Source organism: Pogona vitticeps, chromosome 5, assembly GCF_051106095.1.
Source record: "Pogona vitticeps strain Pit_001003342236 chromosome 5, PviZW2.1, whole genome shotgun sequence".
Classification (NCBI taxonomy): Eukaryota; Metazoa; Chordata; class Lepidosauria; order Squamata; family Agamidae; genus Pogona; species Pogona vitticeps.
The window spans coordinates 3,523,657-3,547,146 of record NC_135787.1 but is presented as its reverse complement, the minus strand read 5'-3'; the positions used below and the strand labels follow the sequence as shown (position 1 = coordinate 3,547,146).

The window sequence follows — 23,490 nt, the reverse complement described above, 5'->3', positions numbered from 1 at the left end:
GAGAGAGCCAGTCCATCTCGTATTTGGCCTTCCTCTTTTCCTGCTGCCTTCCCCCTTTCCCAGCATTATTGCCTTCTCGCGAGGTGCCCAAAGGAGGACAGCCCCAGTTCCAACATTTTTGCCTCCAGAGAGAACTCAGGCTCAATTTGATCGAGGACTTCCCTTGTTCGTCTTTCTGGTCATCCAGAGTATCTACAAAACTCTCCTCCCGCACCATATTTCAAACAAATCAGTTTTTTTCCTATCTGCTTTCTTAAAGGTTATGAACAGATATTAGCCTTCCTTAGCGACTTATAGGTTTTGTTCCACTACAGAATTTCACATGTATATATTCTTCTTATTATAGAATAAAAACAATGGTACAGGGTGAAGGAAAGGGAAATTTAAGTTGTTACATGAGACAAGAGGACAAACTGTTTCATCCTTCTAAAGAATAATTGATTTAAAATCAAGATTTTTGTGCTTTCAAAATGTTTCTCAAAGGCTACACACACCCCTCCTGTTTAACAACAAAAACAAAAAAATAAGGAGATGGTTTTGTTTCTTTTTAATCGTTTTATACTTTAGTGTTTCGAGCTTTGAATATTGCCTTTTAAGGATGTAAACCTCTGTTGCATGCTCACTGTTTCGTTCTTAAATAGAGGAACTCATAGAACAATACGAAGCCCTCGGGTCCTTTTCTAAGGAGGAAGGCAGAGTGAAATATTTAAAATAAATAAATAAAATTAATATCAATGCATTAAATCTTATGAAGAACTTTCAAACTCTGCCCCCAAAAAGTATCCAAAAGGGTAGTAAAGCGGGTTTGTCATCTGAAAGCAAAATCCCATTGTTTTGGTGAAAAGACTCACTGGAGATTCATACTGGTCGTTTTAAGAGATTATTTCTCTCTCTCTCTCTCTCTCTCTCTCTCACACACACACACACACACACACACACACACACACACACACACATCTGGAAAGCCTCCGGGTCCACCTCTGGCCTGCAGGCCAACCGTTCCACATCTGTGACTTGCGTTAACTCCTGGTCTCCCAACCCTTTTCTTACCTGAACCCAGAGCACGTACTGAGCACCACCCAGGAGCCCTCGTACCCTCGGACGTGGCCGTGGTAGTAACAGTGTTCCTGGGGGAAAAGAGGCAACAGACAACGTGATTGTTTTATATGGGCATTTCCTGTGCAATTTTTAAAAAATATTTAACAAAAAAATTTATTACACACACAAAAAACCACACAATACATTAAAAAACAATAGATAATACATCATTCACAGGCCAGTTCACAAAATGGACCACTATGTTTGTGCCGTGGCGTAGTTTACTTACGGTGTGGTTGGGTGTAACCGTCACCATCCGCCCATCCTTTGCATAATGTGTCTCTGTGTAGTCTGGGGACAACAGCCTAGCATGGACAGAGAGAAGGAGGAAGAGAGATTAATTTAGCAAGCCACATACACAATTCCCTTTTTTAAAATTTTAACTATAGCATAAACATCATAAAATACATAAACCAAAATGCAAATTGACCGTGTTCCCCACCACCCTAGTTGGGACCTCTTGCAATAATCCTCTTCTTCCTCTATCTTTATTCTTCTTCTTCCTTGATTGTCCTCTTCTCCAGAACTGCATTGTTGGAGCTTTACCTTTTCCTCTTGTTAGCACATATTCCAAAAATCTGCCCCATATTTCATAAAAATTATTCTTTTTTATCTCTCCTTTCTTAACCCTTAAATTACAAGTTAGCTTATCATTTATAGTTATGTTCCATATTTCATCATACCATTTGTCCATTCGAAATTCGGATTTTGATCTGCATTGCCTAGCTATTATTAGTCTAGCTGCTGTCAATAAATTGGTAATCAATTCTTTAGTCATCTTATCATATTCCACGTTCTCAAATACAGGATTAGATTCTATATCGCTTTCACATAGGTCATATAGTTCTTTAAAGATTGGTTTCCAAAATCTTTGTACTTTTTCACATTCCCACCACATATGAAAGTATGTACCAATTTCCTTCTCACATTTCCAACAGACATTCAGATAACTAGCGTTAATTTTATTCAGTTTAGTCGGTGTTAAATAGACATTGTCTAGAGGGGCTGGGTAAAAATCAAATAAATAAATAAATAAATAAATAAATAAATAAATAAATAAATAAATAAATAAATAAATAAATAAATAAATAAATAAATAAATAAATAAATAAATACCATCTTAAGCCCAATTTTTAAAAAATTTCGCTTATTCTCACTGAAATTAATCTTAAAACCCTTCCCTTTAAAAAAAAAAAGATTCCCTTTTTTAATTCCTGTTCCACCAGGGCTGATCCATGGCAGTTCGACTGACATGTCAGTGTTAATAATGCAACAGACTCTGCTGGAATGGCATTTCATTTCATCCTCTCCCACTGTCATCCCTTCTCCTGCTGAAAAAAATTAAGATTTTTAAGCTCATGTGATTTTTTTGCTTCGCTTCATTTTGCTTTGCTTCCAGCGTAGCTACCCAAGCTAAAAACCTGTACAGTAAAAGCCATTTTGTAAGGCAAAACCTCTGGGTTTATTAAATCATGCCTCGAAGGGGATAAGGAAATCAGTGGAAGCTGGAGGTGGTGATCCTAGGATAATTTAGCTCAGAGTCCACAGAACGTGAACAGAAATGATGTGTGCAAGAAACAATCCGTGTTCCTCTTCCACTTTTCACAAGAAACATCTGCTTTTCCCGACTCCAACTCCCGGAAACCATGACTCATTGAACTGGGGGATTCTGGGATTTATAGTCCGAGAAGCATGATTTCTGAACTCTGCTCCAGATGCCTTCACCACGTGGACCCCAAACTAGGATTTATAGCTGCTCTCTTGGTCCCTTCTGGCCATAAAGTCTCCTCTCGCCTTCCCCCCAGATATGCCTCGTTCCACTTTCCTGCATTTTCCTTCCATGGGAAAACTGGAATGGGGTGCCCCAAAGATGTCTTAATTTTTTTGCATTTGTTTTGTGACACATCTCTCTGCTCCGGACGAGCACTTTTCTCTTTCTTCCGAAAAACACCCCTAGGGTTTTGCAGCTTTCCCGAACCAAGCCTCCATAAAGCGGGAAAGTGCTCAGTTCTCCTACGATGCCACATTGGACTGGAGACATCTGGAACGCCCCGCCACTAAACAGAATGAAGCCGAATCTGAAACTGCCTTAAATGGAGTGCCGTGACAGCCTTATCGCCGGACAAGTGCCAGAGCAGGCCCAGGACGCTGAGCCGCTCTCCTCCAGCTGATCCCTTCTTCTCCCGCCTGCCTTTCCCGGGGTCAAGGAAGGCGTGCATTTGGCATGAATCACCAAACTTCTTCATTTCTTCCAAACATGCTGCTCGGATTAACTCCTCGCTCCATTCCCCTGAATTCCTTTATTCAAACAAACGGTCTAGAGAGTTAGCAAACCAACCGATGATCTCTTAAGACAAAACTCTTGACCTTCAAGCTGGTCCTTGGTGAGCACAAAGGCTGGAGAGATATCGAGCACTGATTTAATTTTCGTGTGCATCAACCATTACTCGTACATGGCCTTCGCTTGAGAGAAACAGCAACTAGATTCGCTGCTCTGGCATATTTTGCAGCACGTCTGACAAAGTGGATTGGTCCACGAAAGCTCACATTAACAAATATAAAAGTTAGTCTTTAAAGTGCCACCACGTTTTTATCTATTTCTTTAAAAAAACTCTTCATTTTTATTCAGTTTCCACCGATCATACGACGTCTCCCGTCTGCTGCAAGCTGTATAACTCAGAACAAAAGAAATTTTGGCCGCTTCCCCACCTTCAGCCTCTGTGGTATCCTGAGACATCACAACCTCCTCTCAGAACAGAACTAGTTGCCTTTTCACATCTTGTGGTAACACTTCCATGTTATTGCCAAAAATAACACCCCCCAAAAAAACACCCACAACCAGAAACAATCATGGTCGTAATTGGAAGGAGCCCACTGGTGTCTAGAAGTTGTTAAACCGGGAGTATTTATTTATATAAAAATTGACCGGGCACTGCTAAAGTTTTCCAGGAGCTAAAGTTTCACCTTTTGTGAAGGGAAAATGCAGAAGTGGGCTTTGGGCTGCAAAACCCCAGAATTTTGGGTTGCAAAAATGGCCGGGGAGTGGGAACAGACTTTCCCCATACTAAACTAATACTAAAACAGACTCTCCCTTCTACACTTCTCCCCTCCCCCAATCCTCTTGATTGCATCTCCAAAAAAAAAGGTCCCCCTATAAGCAAAGTCTGCTGGAGCACCCCAAGATTTCTCTGCATTCGGAGAAAGAGCCGGCCTGGCGGTTCTGCGTCTCTCTCTCTCCCTCCCTTCGCCACCCCCCCAGTCAGCGACCCCCCAAAAAGGGTCGTGTGGGCTCTGAGTCAGATGGCGGGGGTCTTTTTTCCCACAGCTGTCGGCCGTCTCTCTGCAGCCGCGCCGGGAGGCTGGCTGGGACCCACATCCAACTTCCTGATGTCGGAGCAGACGGCTGCAACGCCAGGAATGGAGACCAAAGGATTAATCAAAAGCAGAGTCCCGCCGGCCTTCGGGGTCTCTCTTCCCCCTTCCCTCTCCTCCCATCCTCAGCGGTGGGAGAAGAGAGACCCTTCGGACAGGCGCTGGTGGGATCAGACTTGTGGCTGGGTTTATGAGAACATGGGGTGGGTGCATGTATGTGCTAGGAACACAACTGCTTTACAGCGAGGGCTGCACTAGACAAGAGGCTCGCTTTGCTGTTAGAAGGTCAAAAAAACCCTTTTTCTCTCCAACACACAAAGCCTCAAAGTTGGCACTTCTATTACCATTGGGCGGATTTGCTGGTTGGCACTGGTTTCCCAGTTTGGCCATGAAAGGATCTGGCGGGTGGCTTTTTTCACCGACTCCCCTCTACCGCTTCTTTTCATTGTAGGCAAAATGAAAAACGGGACCTCCTCAGAGAGTTTTGGAAGGGCAAATGCCCAGGAAAACGGGTCAACCCCATTTTTCATGGGGCAAAGCGGTTGGCAGCCAGGGGCTGAATCGTAGGAGCAAGTCACAATGAGGGGTAAGCCAGCCGAACGGGCTTTCTCTGGTTGTGGCTTACTACAAAACCCAGCAGCCAGACAGGTGAGTGGGGCTGAACACAGGGATCGCAACAATGTCCCACCGGCTGCCGATCTCTTTCCGGGGCACAATTCAACGAGCTGGTTCTAACGTATAAAGCCCTAAAAGGTTCGGGTCCAAGCGATCTCTAGGGTTGTGTCTCCCTTGATGAGCCTGCTTGAGTGTGAAAATCATCAGGAGAGGTCTTCCTCTCGGTCCCATCATCCTCACAGATGCATTTGGTGGGGACGCAAGTGAGGGTCTTCCCGGTGACTGATCCTTTTTGTCTGTAAATAACAGAGTTTGTTGTAACTTTTCCGTTCCAGAGACCTGTAGACTGGAGGGACAGACTCTTGAAAAAGCGATGCACCATGAAACGAGCAAGGCGGATCGGACGAGATGCTCAGAGTTCGTTGAGTCCTCAACCTGTCAGGAGCGACCCATGGACACTCATCGTTATTATATTTTGGAGTTTCTCCCCTGGACCTCATGATGGATAGAGAATACATTTGAGTTGTGAGATGTATCATTGTGACATTGACTTGTTCTTCTGCTAGACTTATATAGGCAAAACTGGTTATATTGATTTGGGAACATATCATTATAAATTGTATTATATATTCATATAGCGTGTTTAACTTGTTCTACAGAGAACAGCAAGACGGGAACCCTGACTCTCCTGCCCTTCGTTTAACTGTACAGTCCACTCATTGCTTCCTACTCTTGCAGTTTCGGGCCACAAATTATTCCAAAGCAGGCAGAATCAGACTTGAGCAGTCATCAACATCTTCTCACCTGTACCTTAAGAACCGCAGGGTTTTCAGAAAGCAGATAAAAATCAACCCTCTTCCAGCCCTCCCTATACCTAGTAAAAACTGAAGCAGCCACATCCTTCCTTTATCAAAGTAAATGATCAAGTTTGGAAATGCAGCGAAGCAAGAGCCCACACTGCAAAACAAGTGAAAAAATCGCTTTTTTTTTCTGCAACTTTTGGTGGGGCACCTCTTGAGTCTACAGCTGCAAAAACAAGTGAGGCCAACGTCTTATGATTTCCAGCTTGTTAAGAGCAGCAGGATTAATGACTGCTAGGAACTGGGAAACAGTTTATGAATTCCAGTTCAGTGATGGGTAGAAAGCAGTTTGGGATGCAGGTGAAAAACTTACATGTGATATAAAGAGAGAGTGTCACTGGCAAGGATGAATTTCTTGCTATATGGGGAGAATTTATCAATTTTGTACTAATAAAGGGAAAGGGGCCAAGTCCAATGCGAGAGTCAGCACAATTCTGGAAGGGAGATGATGGGGCTCCGTAAGGGTAAATTGCAGTGGTTGCTACTCACAAAAGGTCCAAGCTGTGAGGTGTACAGTGGTGCCCCGCTTAACAATTACCCTGCTTGATGAAAAATCTGCTTCACGATGATTTTTTTGCAATTGCTATTGCGATTGCAAAACGATGTTTTAATGGGCAAAATCTGCTTTGCGACAATTGGTTCCCTGCTTCGGGAACCGATTCTTCACATTACGACGATCAAAACAGGTTTTCAAAATGGCCGTCGGCTGTTCAAAATGGCTCCCCGTTGTGTTCAGGACAGATTTTTCACTCCACAGGCATCGGAAAATGGCCGCCCTATGGAGGATCTTCACTGGACGCTGAGGTATTCCACCCATTGGAATGCATTGAACCGGTTTTCAATGCATTTCAGTGGAGGTTTTTTTATTTCACTTCATGAGGATTTTGCTCTACAGCGATTTTGCTGGAACGGATTATCCTCGTCAAACGAGGCACCACTCTATTTAGATATTTCTTTATTAGGTTTCCCCCCCCCCTTCAGTTTGTTTTTGTTTTTGAAAATTTTTAAAAATCAATTTTAAAAAATCCTTATTGTTTTCCTGATATTTGCACAAGGTGGTATTCAAATCCTCATGACCATGCAGAACTCCTGCTATTTTCAACGGGGCTCAAGCTACAGGAAGCCAGATGTAGGCTGAATATCAGGAAAAAATTGTTAGCTGTTAGAGCAGTACGACTATGGAACTCATGACCTCAAGGGGAGCTGGGGAGCACTCCAACATTAGAGGCCTTCATGGAAAGATTGGGCCACCGTCTGTCAGATCTGCTTTGATTTGGATTCTTGCCTTGAGCAGGGGGGTTGGACCGGATGGCTTTATAGAGACACACACACCCTCCAAATCTATGATTCTTTATTTTCTGGATTGTGCAATTTCCAACTTGCTCAGAGGAGACTGGCCAAAAACGTCTGGCATCTTAAATGCTCGAATATTCTCTTTAGCATACACGTTTGTGGCTGTTCACCCACTGCCTCTAAGGAGGTGAGCTGCTGTTCATGATGGGAGATGCCAAATCATACGGCTTGTTTTTAAGGTGCCCCGGGTGCGAAGGACATGTTTCGGCTTTGGAATTCATTCTGAAAACAAAGCAGAGCCGGGGGCATTTTCTGAACTGATACAAAATGGCATTTGAACAAAATCAAGGTTCTCCAAAGCACCAGCTTTAGTTTCAAAGATTAAAAATCCAGAGTAGCATTTTTTTTGTTTGTTTGTTTCAAAGGATCCCGGGGTGACAGCAAGCTGGGCAACTTCAGGACGGGTTAATGAAAGGGCAAGAGACAGGCAAGGAGGAAAATCTACAACTTGGGGGGGGGGGGGAGAGAATGAAGAAAGGGAAAAGTGGAACTGGTGGGAATTTGCATGCACACATAAGATGGAGCTGTAGTTGATGGGACTGAGTTTCACCTCTCCCCCCCATTGCAGATCACAGCCCTTTTCTTTCCTGATTTTCCCGCTTGTTCACTATTTACACAAGCACAAATGCATACAAATATCTTAAAATCCTTGGATGCAAATTGACTTGGACAGCCAACAAATTGGCTCCAGAAGTTCAGCTGTGATGCGTAAGATAAACAACTTGGATCAAACTGGGCCAGATGTTTATTAGCAAACTCCCTCCTAGCGCAAACAACAGAGAATGGCCTAGCCCTAGATACATTGTGCTCATCGTTCCGCCTACCCAAAGAGGGCCGGTCCTACCGTAAGCAGAATGGGGCATGTGCCTCTGGCACCAGAGAATGGGTGTCATGAAACCTACTGAAAATGTTAGCAATTTTGGCCAGGATGCTGTTCAGAGTGGGCAGAGCAGGGCTTTCCCCTTGCGCAAGTGGGTTGTGGAAACTGCTCCCATCTGCAACTTCGGTCAGAGCACAACCATCTGAGCAACGGACCATTTGGTGGGCAGGAGAAGCAAGCAGGACACAGTTAAAAATATGGAATGTGGATGGGAAGGAATTCTCTCCCTTTCTCTCTCAAAATATTAGAGCCATGGTTATTCTGTGAAGTGGAATGCTGGGAGATCCAAGACAGGTAAAAACTCCTTGTTCACATAGCTCATAGTTCATATGTGGAACTCACTGCCACCAGAAGATGTGGTGACGGCTGCCCACCTGGAAGGCTGTAAAGGAGGATTGGGTGCATTCAAAGAGGGGAGGGCTACCAACGGACATTCAAGACAGATAGATGGTGGCTACCCGCTAATTCCAGAATCAGCAAAAACAGGGACCTTAGCAGAAGTTACTCAGAGAACCTGAACCAGGAAAGAGCGAGGTCATGTCCCATTGGCATTGTGGCAAAAGAACACTCACCCTGAGTGACCTTTGGACGGATCCACCCTTTGGTTCTCTGTTTCTCCCTACCTTGTGGCTTCTCGCCCCCCCTCACTTTCCTTTGTTTATACTAAATCATCAACTAAACAAACACATAAACGAAACACATACAATGAGCCTAGCATGCACTTTTGTGGGCAAGTCTGTTCCTCACAAACACACAATTGCAGAAATGCATGGTTTGCTATGAGTTAGGGTTTGTATTTTATCCTAAGTTTTATTTTATACTCTATGTGCCGAATGCCTCCCCTCTCCCCAAGCTCTCGTACAAACGCACATCACAGCATTTAAAAGCTACCGTTCACACGCAAAAGCTCAAATCAAAACAAAGATCTTCATGCTAAAGATGCCACAAAACTTCTTGTTTAGTCTGGTTTCGGTTGTTGCTGACTACGAAGATGGTTACCTCTTTGAAAACGGCTACAACGGGTTCAGCCGAATGTAATAGAATGAAATCTCATAAAGAAACTCTTCCCAGGACAAACAGACATTAAGGGAGCGCCGCTTGGATTTCAGCTCTCAGATTTCTTCCCGACAGGCCTGCGCTTACAGACCTCTCGCTGTGGCTCGCCTGGAAGAAAGACCTAGCTGAAAGTTTTCACCGCCCTGCCTCTTGGCCTAAGCTTCCTGTTCAAAAAAGGAAGCTGCTCCGGGCCTTGCTGGGAGCCATCTTTTCAATGGGCATTTATATGCAACTGTCACCGCACTTGGTCCCATTTCCCACCCGCTGCCCCATTCCCGATCTGCACCCACGAGTACAGGGTGCAGAGGATTTCTGTGCCTCCGTAGATCTGAAGAAAGAGATGGCAACCCACCAAAATAAATCCGTTGCTCTCAACGGGCGGCCACCCTAGCGCTGCCCTTGAGTTTTGCTTTGTTTTTTATCGCTGCTGATCCCGATCGGAACAACGATCTCTCTGAAAAGATGTCCCCTCTCGCATCAGAGGCAGGAAGAGTCTCGGCACCAGTGGCTATACGAGGAACAGGAGTTGGCAGAAAGCTGCTTCTCGCCTGTCCTGCCTGTGGGGCATTTCCCCGAGGCGTCTGGTCGCCCGCTGTAGAAACCAAACCTTGGCAGAGGAAAATCTTGGGTCTGATGTGGCTTTGGGCCTCTTCTGGGGTTTCCTTTCCCACCATCTCTTTTGTTATTGCAACTTGAGTGGAGACTCAACCCAAGACATTTTGCGGACTGAAGCAAAGGGCAAGATGCTCTCCCCCATCCATTCTGCCTCGAGAGAAGCGGATGGGACTTCCAGCAGAACCTTACTCTCCCTCCCCCCCATGATTCAAGGAGAGAAGGGTCTTCTGCACCTAGGGACCCAGGCTAGCTTAGGGAGAACAGAAGAGCCAGGCATGGGGCAGGCACAGTTCTAGATGCATGGAATAATGGAGCTGGAAGGGTCCTATAAAGCCATCCGAGTCCAACCCCCGGATCAAAGCAGGAATCCACGTCAAAGCAGACCGGATGGAGGGTGGTCCAATCTTCTCTTGAAGGCCTCCAGGGCTGGAGTGGTGACCCCTTCATCACGGTCCTCCCTGCTCCCAGCTTCTTGCTATATCTCTGCTTAACTATGGGGCTAGCCCTGTGCATGGAGAGAAGGTGTCGGAAGAGAGCTTGGAGCAATGCGTTCCACAGGCTACAGCTTTCTGAAAGCCTCACCTAGCATGGCCACCTGCTCTGGAGGGATTCTGGAAGTTCTAGTCTAAAACGTTGCCATGCTTCTGTCCAAGCTTTGAGCAGGGTGTGGAACTCTGCATCGCTTTTATTATAAAACCAGACACACACACATCAGTTTCCTCAATTTTTTTTTCTTTACCACAGAAAATCCTATAAAGAGAGGGGAAACAGAAGAGCTGCACAAAAATCTTTTGGTTGGTCAAAACACGGCTATTCACCCAGAAACACCCCCAGGTTGAAGTTTTTATTCCACAGAAAGCCAGTTGTTGGACGTTTGAGCAAGAACAGGGAGGTTCAAATGCAAGGACAGAATCACTGCATCGTTTCATCTCCCCACCCGAAGACGTAAAGGTTACCTGCTTGTCCTAGCAACAGTTTGCCTCATTCTGCATGTGGCCAATGAGCTCTTCCCCCCCTTTTCTCTCTCTCTCATTGGTCATCAGGAGGTAAACATGGGCTTCACTTCCAAGTCTGATCACTCGAACACAGAACTTTGAAGGAATAGCATTTCTTGGGGAGATAGAAAAATACTGTAAAACACCTTTATCCTAAGTGTTGCTTGACCCCGAACAGACAGGTTAAAAGTATGTTGAGACAGGCAATTTTAGTACAGGGCAAGGACGTCAAACAGAGATGTTTAATGTAATGGGAAGAAAAACAGGTCCTTCCGGCCATCACTCCCCAAGCTGAATTTCTCTCTCCTCCTCCTTCTCCTCCTTTGTCTGCTCTTGGTTACTTTAGAAATCCAGGGGGGCAGAGAGGAGAGTCTCAACAAGCTTTTCAGCTTTGGCTGCCTTTCCCAAGATCAAGTCAATCTCCCAAACACTTCCTGCCTCGGCCGGCCTCCAAGCTAAGTGAGGTTTTCGGCAGGGGTGCAGACAGCAGCCAAGAACATTTAACCAAGCCTGGTCTCCAGTATTTGCTTTTTTCTGTTCTTCCTTTCTCAGCCGCTCCCTACACGCCATCCATGTGGGAAATGGATGTATACATGTAGAAGCAAAATAACATTCCAGAATCCCCAGTAAGTGGAGAGTTTCCGTGCCAGGAGAAATGTGGAGCAGGAGAAAACAGCCTTGTTAGCCGTAAGGGCTTAATCCAGAGCACCTCCAGAAGTCTTCTGGAGAGACAGAAGAAACCACAGACTTGGAGACGACGCCGTGTTGTCGCTTGAGACAGGAAAAGTGAGGCTTTAAGAAAAACGATGCTTCCGCGTTCATTACCCAAGCATTGTTATGACGGTAAAGGTCACTGCTTTATCTAAACAGAAAACTAACTTGGCTGCACTTGTAATTAATACAGGCGTGTTCAATACGGTGCCGTCCAGATGCTTTGGACCACAGCTCCCACACTGCCCAGCTGTGCTTCTATCTATTACATTCGGCTGAACTCGTTGTAAACCATCTTCTTAGTCAGCAACAACCGAAACCAGACTAAACAGAAGCAAAAATACAAAAGAAGAAAGAAAGAAAGAAAGAAAGAAAGAAAGAAAGAAAGAAAGAAAGAAAGAAAGAAAGAAAGAAAGAAAGAAAGAAAGAAAGAAAGAAAGAAAGAAAGACGGACGGACGGACGGACGGGACGGACAGAAGGAAGGAAGGAAGGAAGGAAGGAAAGAAGGAAGGAAGGAAGGAAGGAAGGAAGGAAGGAAGAAGGACGGACGGATGGACGGACGGACAGACGGACAGAAGGAAGGAAGGAAGGAAGAAAGAAAGAAAGAAAGAAAGAAAGAAAGAAAGAAAGAAAGAAAAGAAAGAAAGAAAGAAAGAAAGAAAGAAAGAAAGAAAGAAAGAAAGAAAGAAAGAAAGAAGGATGGACGGACAGAAGGAAAGAAGGAAGGAAGGAAGGAAGGAAGGAAGGAAGAAAGAAAGAAAGAAAGAAAGAAAGAAAGAAAGAAAGAAAGAAGGACGGACGGACGGACAGAAGGACGGACGGACGGACAGAAGGAAGGAAGGAAGGAAGGAAGGAAGGAAGGAGGAAGGACGGACGGATGGACGGATGGACGGACAGAAGGAAGGAAGGAAGGAAGGAAGGAAGGAAGGAAGGAAGGAAGAAAGAAAGAAAGAAAGAAAGAAAGAAAGAAAGAAAGAAAGAAGGACGGACGGACGGACAGAAGGAAGGAAGGAAGGAAGGAAGGAAGGAAGGAAGGAAGGAAGGAAGGAAGATAGAAAGAAAGAAGGACGGACGGACGGACGGACAGAAGGAAGGAAGGAAGGAAGGAAGGAAGGAAGGAAGGAAGGAAGGAAGAAAGAAAGAAAGAAAGAAAGAAAGAAAGAAAGAAAGAAAGAAAGAAAGAAAGAAAGAAAGAAAGAAAGAAAGAAAGAAGGATGGACGGACGGACGGACGGACAGAAGGAAGGAAGGAAGGAAGGAAGGAAGGAAGGAAGGAAGGAAGGAAGGAAGGAAGGAAGAAGGACGGACGGACGGACGGACAGAAGGAAGGAAGGAAGGAAGGAAGGAAGGAAGGAAGAAAGAAGGACGGACGGACGGACGGACAGAAGGAAGGAAGGAAGGAAGGAAGGAAGGAAGGAAGGAAGGAAGGAAGGAAGAAAGAAAGAAAGAAAGAAAGAAAGAAAGAAAGAAAGAAAGAAAGAAAGAAAGAAAGAAAGAAAGAAAGAAAGAAAGAAAGAAAGAAAGAAAGAAAGAAAGAAAGAAAGAAAGATGGATGTTGCCACACCTTCAAGATTAACTTTTTAATCCGTTTTTAAAATGAAATAGTCTCAAGGAGGATATCAATTGGGTCCCCACTTTATCCATGCCAAGTTTCTGGTGTCGCAATTACTTGGAGCTCTGCAGACACAAATATTCTCTGTTCTTATCACCACAAATTATAATAATCTTAGAACTACAGAGCTCCGTGGGGAATCCACGGACGACACTGAGAAAAGAGAGAGGGGGAAAGAACTCTCAGTAGAGAGGCGGGACTCTCTTGGATTTCAGAGGCAGGAGGGAATGATTGGTCAGTGCAAGATAGATTGACAGTCACTGCAGCCCAAAAAGGTCCCTCCCAGTTAAACTACTAAAGGCTTTAGGGAGCTGCCTTGGGTCCTTTTAAGGAGAGGATAGAATATTTTAAATAATTTTTGTAAAATTGTGGTATCTAATGAGCAGGACGATAGACACACACCCATCCACACACGCACTTACACCTGCATGCCTGGCTAGAGGATATGGAAACAACCACAGCCCACACAGCTGGACGTGGGGCATTGTCATCATCAGGATGGGCGTTGCTTCCCCTCAAGGGCAGAAAAGCCAGGGACAGCCCAGAAATTACAACGATAACCGTTGCATCACTACAATCTCCATATAATTTGTCTTAAGTGGCTCTATCTCAATTTATTTTGCTCCTGCTACAATCCTGTATCTTCATTATCCCCATTTTACAGAGAAGGAACCCATCAGACCCGGCAGCACATTTGCGCAAAATGTAAAATCGGACGATGAGCATTTGGATATTGAGAAATTAGGAGTGGACCTCAACAAATGAGAAACTTTGACCTCTAAGCATTCAGCCTGGTGGCAGGCGGTGCATCACAGCCTCTCCCAATTTGAAGAGACTCTTGTCCAGCAGGCTGAGTCAAAGAGGCAGTCCTGAAAGCAGCAGAATCAGGGAGCTGGACAGGGGACAATATTGTGTGTGTCTTCAGTGTGGAAGGGATGGTCACTCTCGAATTGTCCTTCTCAGACACACTAGACGCTGTTCCAAGACCTCCATACAGAGCACGTTACCATCGTCTCTCAAGACTGAAGGATGCCTAGACAGGATTGAGAAACGTACCGTAACAGGAGATGTGAAAATAGCTCATCTACACATCCGTTTGGCTCCTGTATAAAATGTAGCTGAGTTCTTCCATGATTCAAATTCGTTTTAAAGATCTATGTGATGTTACCAGAAACTCAAAGCGATGCCTTCCCTTATATTTCAGGATCACTTTCCATCACTTGGGAGCCAGGTTTACTTATTTATCTAAAATATTTTTACCTTTCCTCTCTACTAAGAAAGGACCCAAGGCAGAATTCAAACACACCATTAAAGCTCAAAACACTGAATTACTCAAATATTAAACCAATGAATGACATTGTCTTAAGAATGTTAGGCAAGGCATTACTGAAACAGATTTAGAAGCCAACAAAACGCCAACCATCTTGTTTTCAAACCGCTCCTAGAGAGTCGGCCCCTGTGGCTTCTGTCTGAAGAGAAAGGTCTTCTTGGCCTGCTTGGGGAAGGACCTCTAGTGGCAGGGAGTTCCAGAGGCCCCACCAAGCATGGCTGTGGAGGTGCCTCCGGATGCCTGAAAATCTAAACAGGAGGCATATTTTACGACGGTGCCGCTCAGCAGGGTGGAAACAAAGGGGAGGCTAACGAGGAGGCAAATCTGGAACAGGGAGAACCAGCAAGGAAGAGACTCTGGGTCAGAGACCCGAATTGCCTAAACTGCCAGCCTTCCAAACAAGGCACCTTTAAGACCAACACAGCAGTCTTAGCCTGGTTTATTTTCTCAGATCACAACAGACTTCCTCAGATACGTACACACCTGGAAGGCAATCTTAGAACTCCAGGCAGCACGATGAGTATTGTTCGAACGGTGGTGGAGAAAAATGGAAACTTGCTGTCCTTTTGGCCAATTAGTCTTTAGGCAAAACACTGTCCAATCGGTCGCCCTCCAGATGCAAGGACTGCCGTTTCCAGCATCCACACTCTGCCAACCACAAAGACTAGCAAGCCCCAATACTGGGCTGTTTTAGGTGCTTTGTTCACTTCACTCACTCACTCACTCACTCACTCACTCACTCACTCACTCACTCACTCACTCACTCACTCACTCACACACACACACACACACACATTACTGCTTTGCAAGCTTCCTGTTGTTTTATATGCACATGAGTTTTTTTTAAATTCTATTCAATATCTTTCCATCTTCTCTGTTTCGCACTCTTGAGTTTCCTTCCAGAGAATTAAGCAAATATTTGCATTTCAGCATTACGGGCGTGCGTGGGTGTACTCAAGCCACCATCTCTTCCAAGACAGCAGATTGCTCAGAAGAGTGATGCTGAACACACAGCACATGCAGAGTAACAGGACTGTGAGTGCCAATTCTTCGCTGAAAATACATGTACTGGCAAAAGAGTTAGCAAAGGGAAGCAAAAATCAACCATTCGCAAGAAACAGACATGAAGCGCTGGTTCGGCAGTTCGTGCTGGGTTGCCGATCGTCCGAATGGGTGTGTTTGGTGCATCAAAGCCACGCCTCCTCTGGCGGGCATCCAGTCAGAGGCAGCAGCCTTGCTTCTCTGCCCCGCCTCCTCAGGTAACTGCCTCCGATTGGGCGCTGGTGGGACGAGGTGGGGCTTCGAAGCACCGAACCCGTTGGGCCAATAAACGAAGCAGTGTGACCCACCGAACCAGTGCTTCATGCCCATGTCTAGTGAACAAAGACCTTGAGGATGTACCATGTTTCTAGTCCCTCGTGTATTTCAGACTCAGAAGGACAGCAATGTCATGTGTGTATGTGTGCGACTCTGCCCCTCTCCACCGGGAAGGGGAGAATCACCTACACACGGGGCCAAAGCACCACATACAAGGGGCAAAGCCCCATCCAGAGGGGCTGAGAATCAGAAGGAGTGTTGGTCTGGAGGCAAAAACTTTGAAGCCAAAGCTGTCCCTGTTTAGGGCACCTCCTGGGAAGACAGGATTGTCCGGAAAAGACAATCATGCTAAGAAAGATGGAAAGCAGCAGGAAAAGAGGAAGAGTAAATGCAAGATGGACTAACTCCCTAAAGGCAGGCACAGGCATGAGTCTGCAAGAGATGAGCAGGACTCTTGAGGACAGAACATTTCGGAGATCGGCGGTTCATAGGGTTCACTGTGACTCGGAGGTGACGTGACAAGCATGAGCTTTAGGAGGTTTCTTGCACCTAAAACTACAGACAGGGAATCACAAAATCATAGAAATGGGGAATGGAAGACGAAGAAACCTCAAGCCACTCCAAGTGACAGGACTCGACTCGAAAGTTTGTAGGATATGTCATCTCAAACTCAAAAGTTAGGTGAAGAATGGCCCATGCGGGATTCCCATGGGGTCATCAGAGAATCTATTCCTCTGTATTCTCGAAGGCTTTCACGGCCGGGATCCGATGGTTGTTGTAGGTTTTTCGGGACTCTTTGGCCGTGTTCTGAAGGTTGTTCTTCCTAACGTTTCGCCAGTCTCTGTGGCCATGGGCATCTTCAGAGGACAGGGGTTAGAATTCTGTCTGTGTTCTGGTGAAAATGACAAAAAACTGATCCCACAGCTACAAATGGTCAGCTATCCCACAAACTGCACCAGAGCACAGACAGAGTTCTGACTCCTGTCCTCTGAAGATGCCAGCCACAGAGACTGGCGAAACGTTAGGAACAGGCCAAACAGGCCAGAAAAACCTGCAACAACCAATCTATCCCTTTCTTTACATCTTTAGTAGGACTAACGGGGCCAAATTAACAGATGGAAGCAGATAATCGGAATTATGCAATATATGCGGCTGTTGGCACTCAGCATCTCCATGGGCAGAATACTGACCCTTTTCCAGCTCTTGACTCGCCTCGTCGGGGCATCAAAGTACTTACTGGTTTTTTTCTAGCACCAGAATAAGGTCTTTCCCTTCGGCTGCCACGGCCACTTCTCCACGGGAAGGAGATGAATCCTAGGGAAGAAAGAACAAAAGAGAATTAGCTCATAACTACAACATGACTCCATACCTCTCATTCAAGTTTTAGAGTACAGTTCCCAGAATCCCCTTGGCTAGGCGGATGGCCATGATGGTTAGAGCAGTTGGGAAGAAGGCCAGCTCAAATGCTGATTCAAGCTGTGGCGCATTCTTCTGTCTGTGGCCAGTATCTCAAAGGGCATTCCTGTATAATCGATAGATCTTCACCCCATGCTGGCATGCTCTCCTATTGACTGAAACAAGGTGCCAGAAAAAAAGTGTTTCAAGAAAAGCAACCGGAAGAATCAGAACGACACCAGCAACCCGGCCATTTTCAGAAAAGTAGCCGGGTTACAATGTTCCACCATGGAGCAAAAGGAAAGCGCACCGACTAACAGATTTATTTCAGCATGAGCGTGCATGGACACAGTCCCAATATTTCAGACATCATTCTTCAAAACAAAGCCTTTGACATCAGGCTGAGATGATGCGCCAAGTGTGCATGTGTGTGTGTGTGGAGGGGTGTGAGGTGAAGTCTTTATTACTAAAAGCCACAAGCTTTAAGCAAAGTGATGTTCTAGTTATTCATTTAGTTGTGTTTGTTATGTGCTATCAAGTCGCATCCAAGTTGGAGAGCCCCTGAAAAGTGTTTTCACACAATGTCAGACGTTCAAGGAATGGTTTCCCACTGTTGTTCATCCGTCTTCCCTGGGAGTTTCCACAGCTAAGAGAGGATTGGAACCCAGATCTCTCAAGCGATAGGGTCTACTTAACATCATTTCATAAATAAAATGTTTCCTTCGGGACTCACAGTAGATCCCAAGCTTCGGAGATGTGATCAAAGAAGAGCAGGACACACACAATCTTGTTAAGAAAAGTAATAATTCTGTGGCATCAAGTGAAGGTTGACCACCTTTCCAGGGTTTCCTAGATGGAATGTTGTGGTTTTTACAATCTTGCATGCTGCCTTTAGTAGGTTTCGCTGCGTGGGACCTTTCTGGGCTGGAGTGACTGTCATTCAATCTAGCTCTAACCAATGAATAGTTCCTTCCCTGCTTCTGACCGCAAAGAAGGCCCCGCCTCTCTGCTCAGTGCCTTTTTCCCTCTTTAGAGTTTGCTGACGTCTGTTGTTGAAAGCAGTCGTGTTTGTCTGTTTGCTGTTTGATCTGTTCACAACTATAAGTAAAGAAACTTTTTTTAAAAAAATTTCTCTCCAATTCATGTCTCAGAACGATGCCAGTTTCATGAGAAACACAGGTGTTTTGCTGTAAGGAACTTGAATCTATTCTGCTCTGTGAATCCCTGTACCTCTGATGCACGGTTAGACAAATTTAACCATGATCCGGGAGCTACTTTTTACCAACATAAAGGGCATGTTTTATCCCACAAAAGGCCCCACTGCCGCCATGCAGAACATGCCAGGGTGAGCAAGCTGGTGCTTTCCCGAGGTCCTGTACTACAGATCCTATGAGCCACAATCAGTGTGGCTGATGATCTGCTTATGGGAACTGTTGTCCAATTCATCTGGAGAGGGCTGTGATGTTTCCCCAGGAAGAGGCAACAGCGGAGAGCCTGGTCTCATTCCTAAGTTGTCACGTCGGTCACGGGCGCGCAGCTCCTCAACTGAGCGACGTCCAACCGAACAGATGCCAGCCATTCAAGAAACATGAAATCACTACGGCTGGAATCTCTCTCTCTTTCTCTTGCACACACATCCAGAGCAAGAGAGATTGGCTAAGCCCTCTGGGAACGTTCATGGAAACCAGATGTGCATCTGAAGGCCTTCCCAGAAAATGACACTCAAGCAAAAGGATAAAATTGCGCTCGCCACCCCATTCCTGACATAACACTGGCCTCCGTTTCACCCTTGGCGATTCGCCCAGCTGGTACCGTCTTGTTCCCATCACCGCTCCCCTCGTTAAAGCCCATATTCCCGACGAAGGAAGCCATACCTCCTTCCCACCCACCCCCCATGGCCGGACTCTTTCTGTCCCCCCCCCCCGAACCAGGGGGAATTAATTCTCCAAAGCTCTGGTGAGCTACAAAGGGCCAAACCTCCCCCCCCCCGGCTTGCACTTCGGTTCCCATCCATTTCTGACCTCCTCGGTTAACACCATATGGACGACGCCAACGTAACCCAACGGGGAGTCGTAAATGTTCATTTATCCAAGCCTCCAAACTGTCACTTAGCAAAAACAGGCAGCAGCCCAGGCAGAGAAAAGGGGAGGGGGGAGGGTCAGCTTTTACGATGCACAGGAAAACACACGAAAACAGGGGTTACCCAGCCAGCACTCCCCGTGGCGTTCGTGGCAAAGGGCAAGTTCACAAGGAGCATGGAAGGTGTGCGCTGAGCTTCACCCTCCCTCAAAGAAAGGAACATTTCTGGCTTCCAGCTCTTGGCCAAAGTCACAAGCTCCAGAGTCTTCGGGGAAATGGGCATGAAAAACCAAAATCCCTTAAAACACAAGAAGTGACCCCGAAACTGACACCATCCTAAAGACCGCCCTTATTTCTTTGGAAACCTACAAAAGAAAATCTGAAGCACACGCGTTCCCAAAGCACAGGAAGAGGACACAAGAAGATTGTCCATTTTCCCAGAGGGAGTCAGTTCAGCATATGATTTACCCAGCATTACACAGTGCAGGGGAGGGGGGAGAGAGAAAGCCTTCCCCAGCTGGGGTGGGGTGGCAAATCTGCCCATCATGACAGTCCCCAACACACCTCCTTCAAGAAGGAGAGCCCAAAGGTGAAAAGCTGCTGGAGTCATCCACATCAACAAATGAGGAGCAGGTCTTTTGTAAAGCTAACAGCTCTTAATTGTTTGCCCAAAGTCTGTGAGGCCCAAATCCTCAGATACGTTGCATGACGGTAAAGACGACTTGCAGCGGTCCACTTTTCGTAGGGAAATCTGCTTCTCCCCCAAGAAGAGGGCAGCTAAGCTCTGAGGGAAGAGGGAAGATTCGGGGTGGCCGTGGATGATGCCATGATCACTGCTGCTCAGACATTCCTTGGCTTCCATCTTGCAAGCCCCGAGTCCCCTCTCCCACTCTCCCCCAGGACCCTGGTGCTGAAGGTCGTGGTGTCAGGGTTAAGGGCGTCCAGACAAGAAATGTGTTTCTCTTCAGTCCCTTTTTATCCTGGCCACTTTGCTATCCAGCCAGCTAATATCCCATTTAGCTGGGCTTTTAGGAACGACTGCAGAAAGCATTAAAATGAGTCATTCCCGGGGCCTGCAAAAGTTCTATTCTGGTGGATTCTGGGAGTTGTAATCTCAAAGAGAAGGGTCTTTCCCAGAAAACCTAGACTGCTGGTCCATTCATGATGATGGGCTTTTCATCACTCCAGGCTTTACAGGCAGGAGTGCATCCAGTTCTCTCTGGTGATGTCAGGAACTTAACCACAGGCTTCTGTGCATAACGCATGTGCAAACTCCCCCAACTGTGTTCTCAGAAGCAACAGAAAGACCCAGGTTCAAATACCTCCTTGGCCGTGGAGTCACTGCATCAACATCGTTAGGATCCTCTGCCCATGCAGAAAAATACACACCGGGAGGGAATCGTGTGCGGTATATGTTGGGGAAGAGCTGGACGGCTCAGTGGTTTCGATCTCTGGCTGGTTGGGAGTTCCAGTCCCCCACTGGGCCTCCTTGACATTGGCTGGACTGGATGGCCCATAGGCTCCCTTCCCAGCCCTGCGGTCCTAAGGTTATTCATTATTATTATTAATAAAGAGTACGATACTGACATCCCTCTTCTGTGTCACTTTCTTATTTATTTCCATTTACCCAGGATACGCCCCACAGCTCACTGCAAAACTGGGAGGTTGAGAAGTTCAAACAAAATCTTGTGAGACTCCAAACCAGAGGCTTTGGAACTCCTCGGGCCGCACATGGCCATCGTATCACAAATGCCCCATCACATTGTCCGGAGCGTAAGCCATCCCTTTCTCCTGTGGGACCTCCTCCCAAATCTTTCGAGCAAGTCTATCTAGCAAAAACAAAAACAAAACCACCAAACGAGCCCTCGGCCACTATCCTGACCTTGCCAGAGGGACGGAGTCACTCCCAAGGAACCGCATCTGGGTGGCCCCCATCCCAGCTTCTCCTCCTTTGTTCTTCCTCATCTTTGGAACTCGTTCTCTGAGGGCCTACGGCACAGGTGGGCAATCACTGGTCCTCCAAGAAACCCCACACCCCAAAAGGAAAATTGGGGGGGGAAGGAGGGACGCAAAATCTCCCCTTGTGTTTTCTACACCCCCAGGCTCTTTCCCCATACTTGAAGGGGAGCTCAGCTCCTCCAGGGTTCCTCAGAACAGACCCAAAAAGACTGGAAACAGTTGAGGGTTCAAAGCTCCCTTGGTACCCAAACGTGGGTGGTTCTGCAATTGTTGGAAGGCAGGTGTGTATAATCTAATGTATCTCAATTTTAGGGTGCTACGAGGGCTCTCCTCAAACAGTGGCAACGCTTTATTTGGCCAGTCAACGACAGATCAGGCATGGTCCAGCAGATCCTGGGCTTCTGGAGGCTGCCCACCCTTGGTTTATGGTAGAGTATTCTCCTCCCCATGCACTGGTCATCTCTAGGCTTGACTACTGCAATGCTCTCAACGTGGGACTGCCTTGGAAGCTGCGCGGCAGCTAGGTTACCATTTGGAGGAGGGAGGTACAACCGCATCTCCCCAATCTTGGCACACCTGCCTGCTGGCTTCAATGCTAAATTCAAAGTGCTGGCCCTCACTGGTCCTTAATGGTTTGGAACCTCGTGACCTGTTGGAGCATTTCTCTTTCATAGATCGGCCGCCCAGGCCAACCTGTTCTACCCAGGTGGTCCACAGCTGTCGGTGGTCACGTCTAAAGAGGCCCGGAAAGCCACCCCCAGGAACTGGGCTTCCTCGGTGGTGGCCCCAATGCTTCTCGACATACACCCCGCTCCTTCCCTCTTGATCTTCAGGAAACATCAAAGCTGAGCTTTTCAAAGCAGCCTTTCACATTCTGGTGGATCCACAAATCTAAAATCTGAATTTCGTTTGCTGTCGCCTCCCGGGTTCTTTTCGTTGGTTTTTGTTATTCATGCGCTTGCGGGTTGTTGGGCGGGTGGGAAGATGTTTTTCATTGAGGTTTGCTGACTATTGATCGATCGATCGGTAGATCGATAGATCAATAGTTCAGGCCTTGTCACTAAATGGGCAAGATAGAAATGTAACAAACATTTGAGAATGTGGAATATAAGAACTGATAACCAATTTATTAACAGCGGCTAGACTGATAATAGCTAGGCAATGGAAATCAAAATCTGAATTTCAAATCGATGAGTGGTATAATATGGAATATAGCTATAAATGATAAACTAACTTGTAATTTAAAGGTTAAGAAAGGAGAGTTGAAAAAGAATAATTTTTATGAAATATAGGGCAGATTTTTGGAATATGTGTTAACAAGAGGAAAAGGGAAAGCTCCAAATCAAGAATCAATGCAGTTCTGGAGAAGAGGACAATAGAAGAAGAAGAAGAAGAAGAAGAAGAAGAAGGAGAAGGAGAAGAAGGAGAAGAAGAAGAAGGAGAAGATAGATGGAGGAAAAAGAAGATTACAGCAAGATGGTGGTGGGAAGCACAGTTAAATTGTATTTTGGTTTGTGTATTTTATGTTTATGTTATAGTTATAAAAATAAAAAAGAAATGTAACAAATGGACAAGCATCAACGCCATCGCTTCCTCTTTTATTCCACGTTCCTTGCTTGACCCCTGAATCATTTTGCAAGCTTATTTCTCTCGAGAACTGAAACTGTTATTGCCCGTAACTCTTCAACGTTCTTGGCCCTCCACTTCCTTTCCTGGTCCCCACGCATCTCAAGGGTGCCTCCTTCTGAAAACAGCACCCTCCTAATGGAGGTCTATCCATGTCACTCAGGACCATCCAGTTTCTGATGGTCAAGCTTCACAGCCACCGTCAACCATGGCGTTGCGAACAGCGGCCAAGAGACGAGGCGGGACGGGACCCAAACCTTTGAGGTTTCATTTGGCCTCATTGGAGGATCACGAAAACCACACCAGCCTCCGAGGAAGGCTTCTGGAGGGCCAGGGGTTCTTAGGGGCGGCTCACATGAGAATTTCTGGCAGAGGTTCAGCGCTACACAGATGCGCTCCACACCCAACGGTCTGTCACGGTTTGAACATCTGCCACAACCCGGAGAATTCTCAAATCTATTTAAAAGCCTTTGGAGCCAACGATTTCAGTTTTAAAAACCCCCAAATTGTTCCCACATTAGAGAGGATGTCGGAGAATATTCAGACCTCTTAACTTACACCGGGAATCCTGGCTGTCAAAATACGGGCTAAAGGCATTGCTGATGCATTAATAATAA

General features: G+C 46.1%; 1 protein-coding gene across 4 annotated transcripts in view; it reads right to left on the bottom strand.

Annotated features, from left to right (window-relative positions):
- Window positions 1–23,490, bottom strand: part of ADAM33 (ADAM metallopeptidase domain 33) — an 86,849-nt gene that overhangs the window by 43,093 nt on the left and 20,266 nt on the right. For all 4 annotated transcript variants that reach the window (XR_013545746.1, XR_013545745.1, XM_073002144.2 and 1 more), the window contains exons 3-5: window positions 17,052–17,128; window positions 1,328–1,403; window positions 1,051–1,127 (exon numbers count right to left, since the gene is read on the bottom strand). Coding sequence is in view for 2 of the 4 variants with exons in the window: in XM_073002144.2 (XP_072858245.2) it covers window positions 1,051–1,127; window positions 1,328–1,403; window positions 17,052–17,128 (230 nt within the window). In the remaining 2 variants the exon portion in view is untranslated. The remainder of the gene's footprint in view (window positions 1–1,050; window positions 1,128–1,327; window positions 1,404–17,051; window positions 17,129–23,490) is intronic.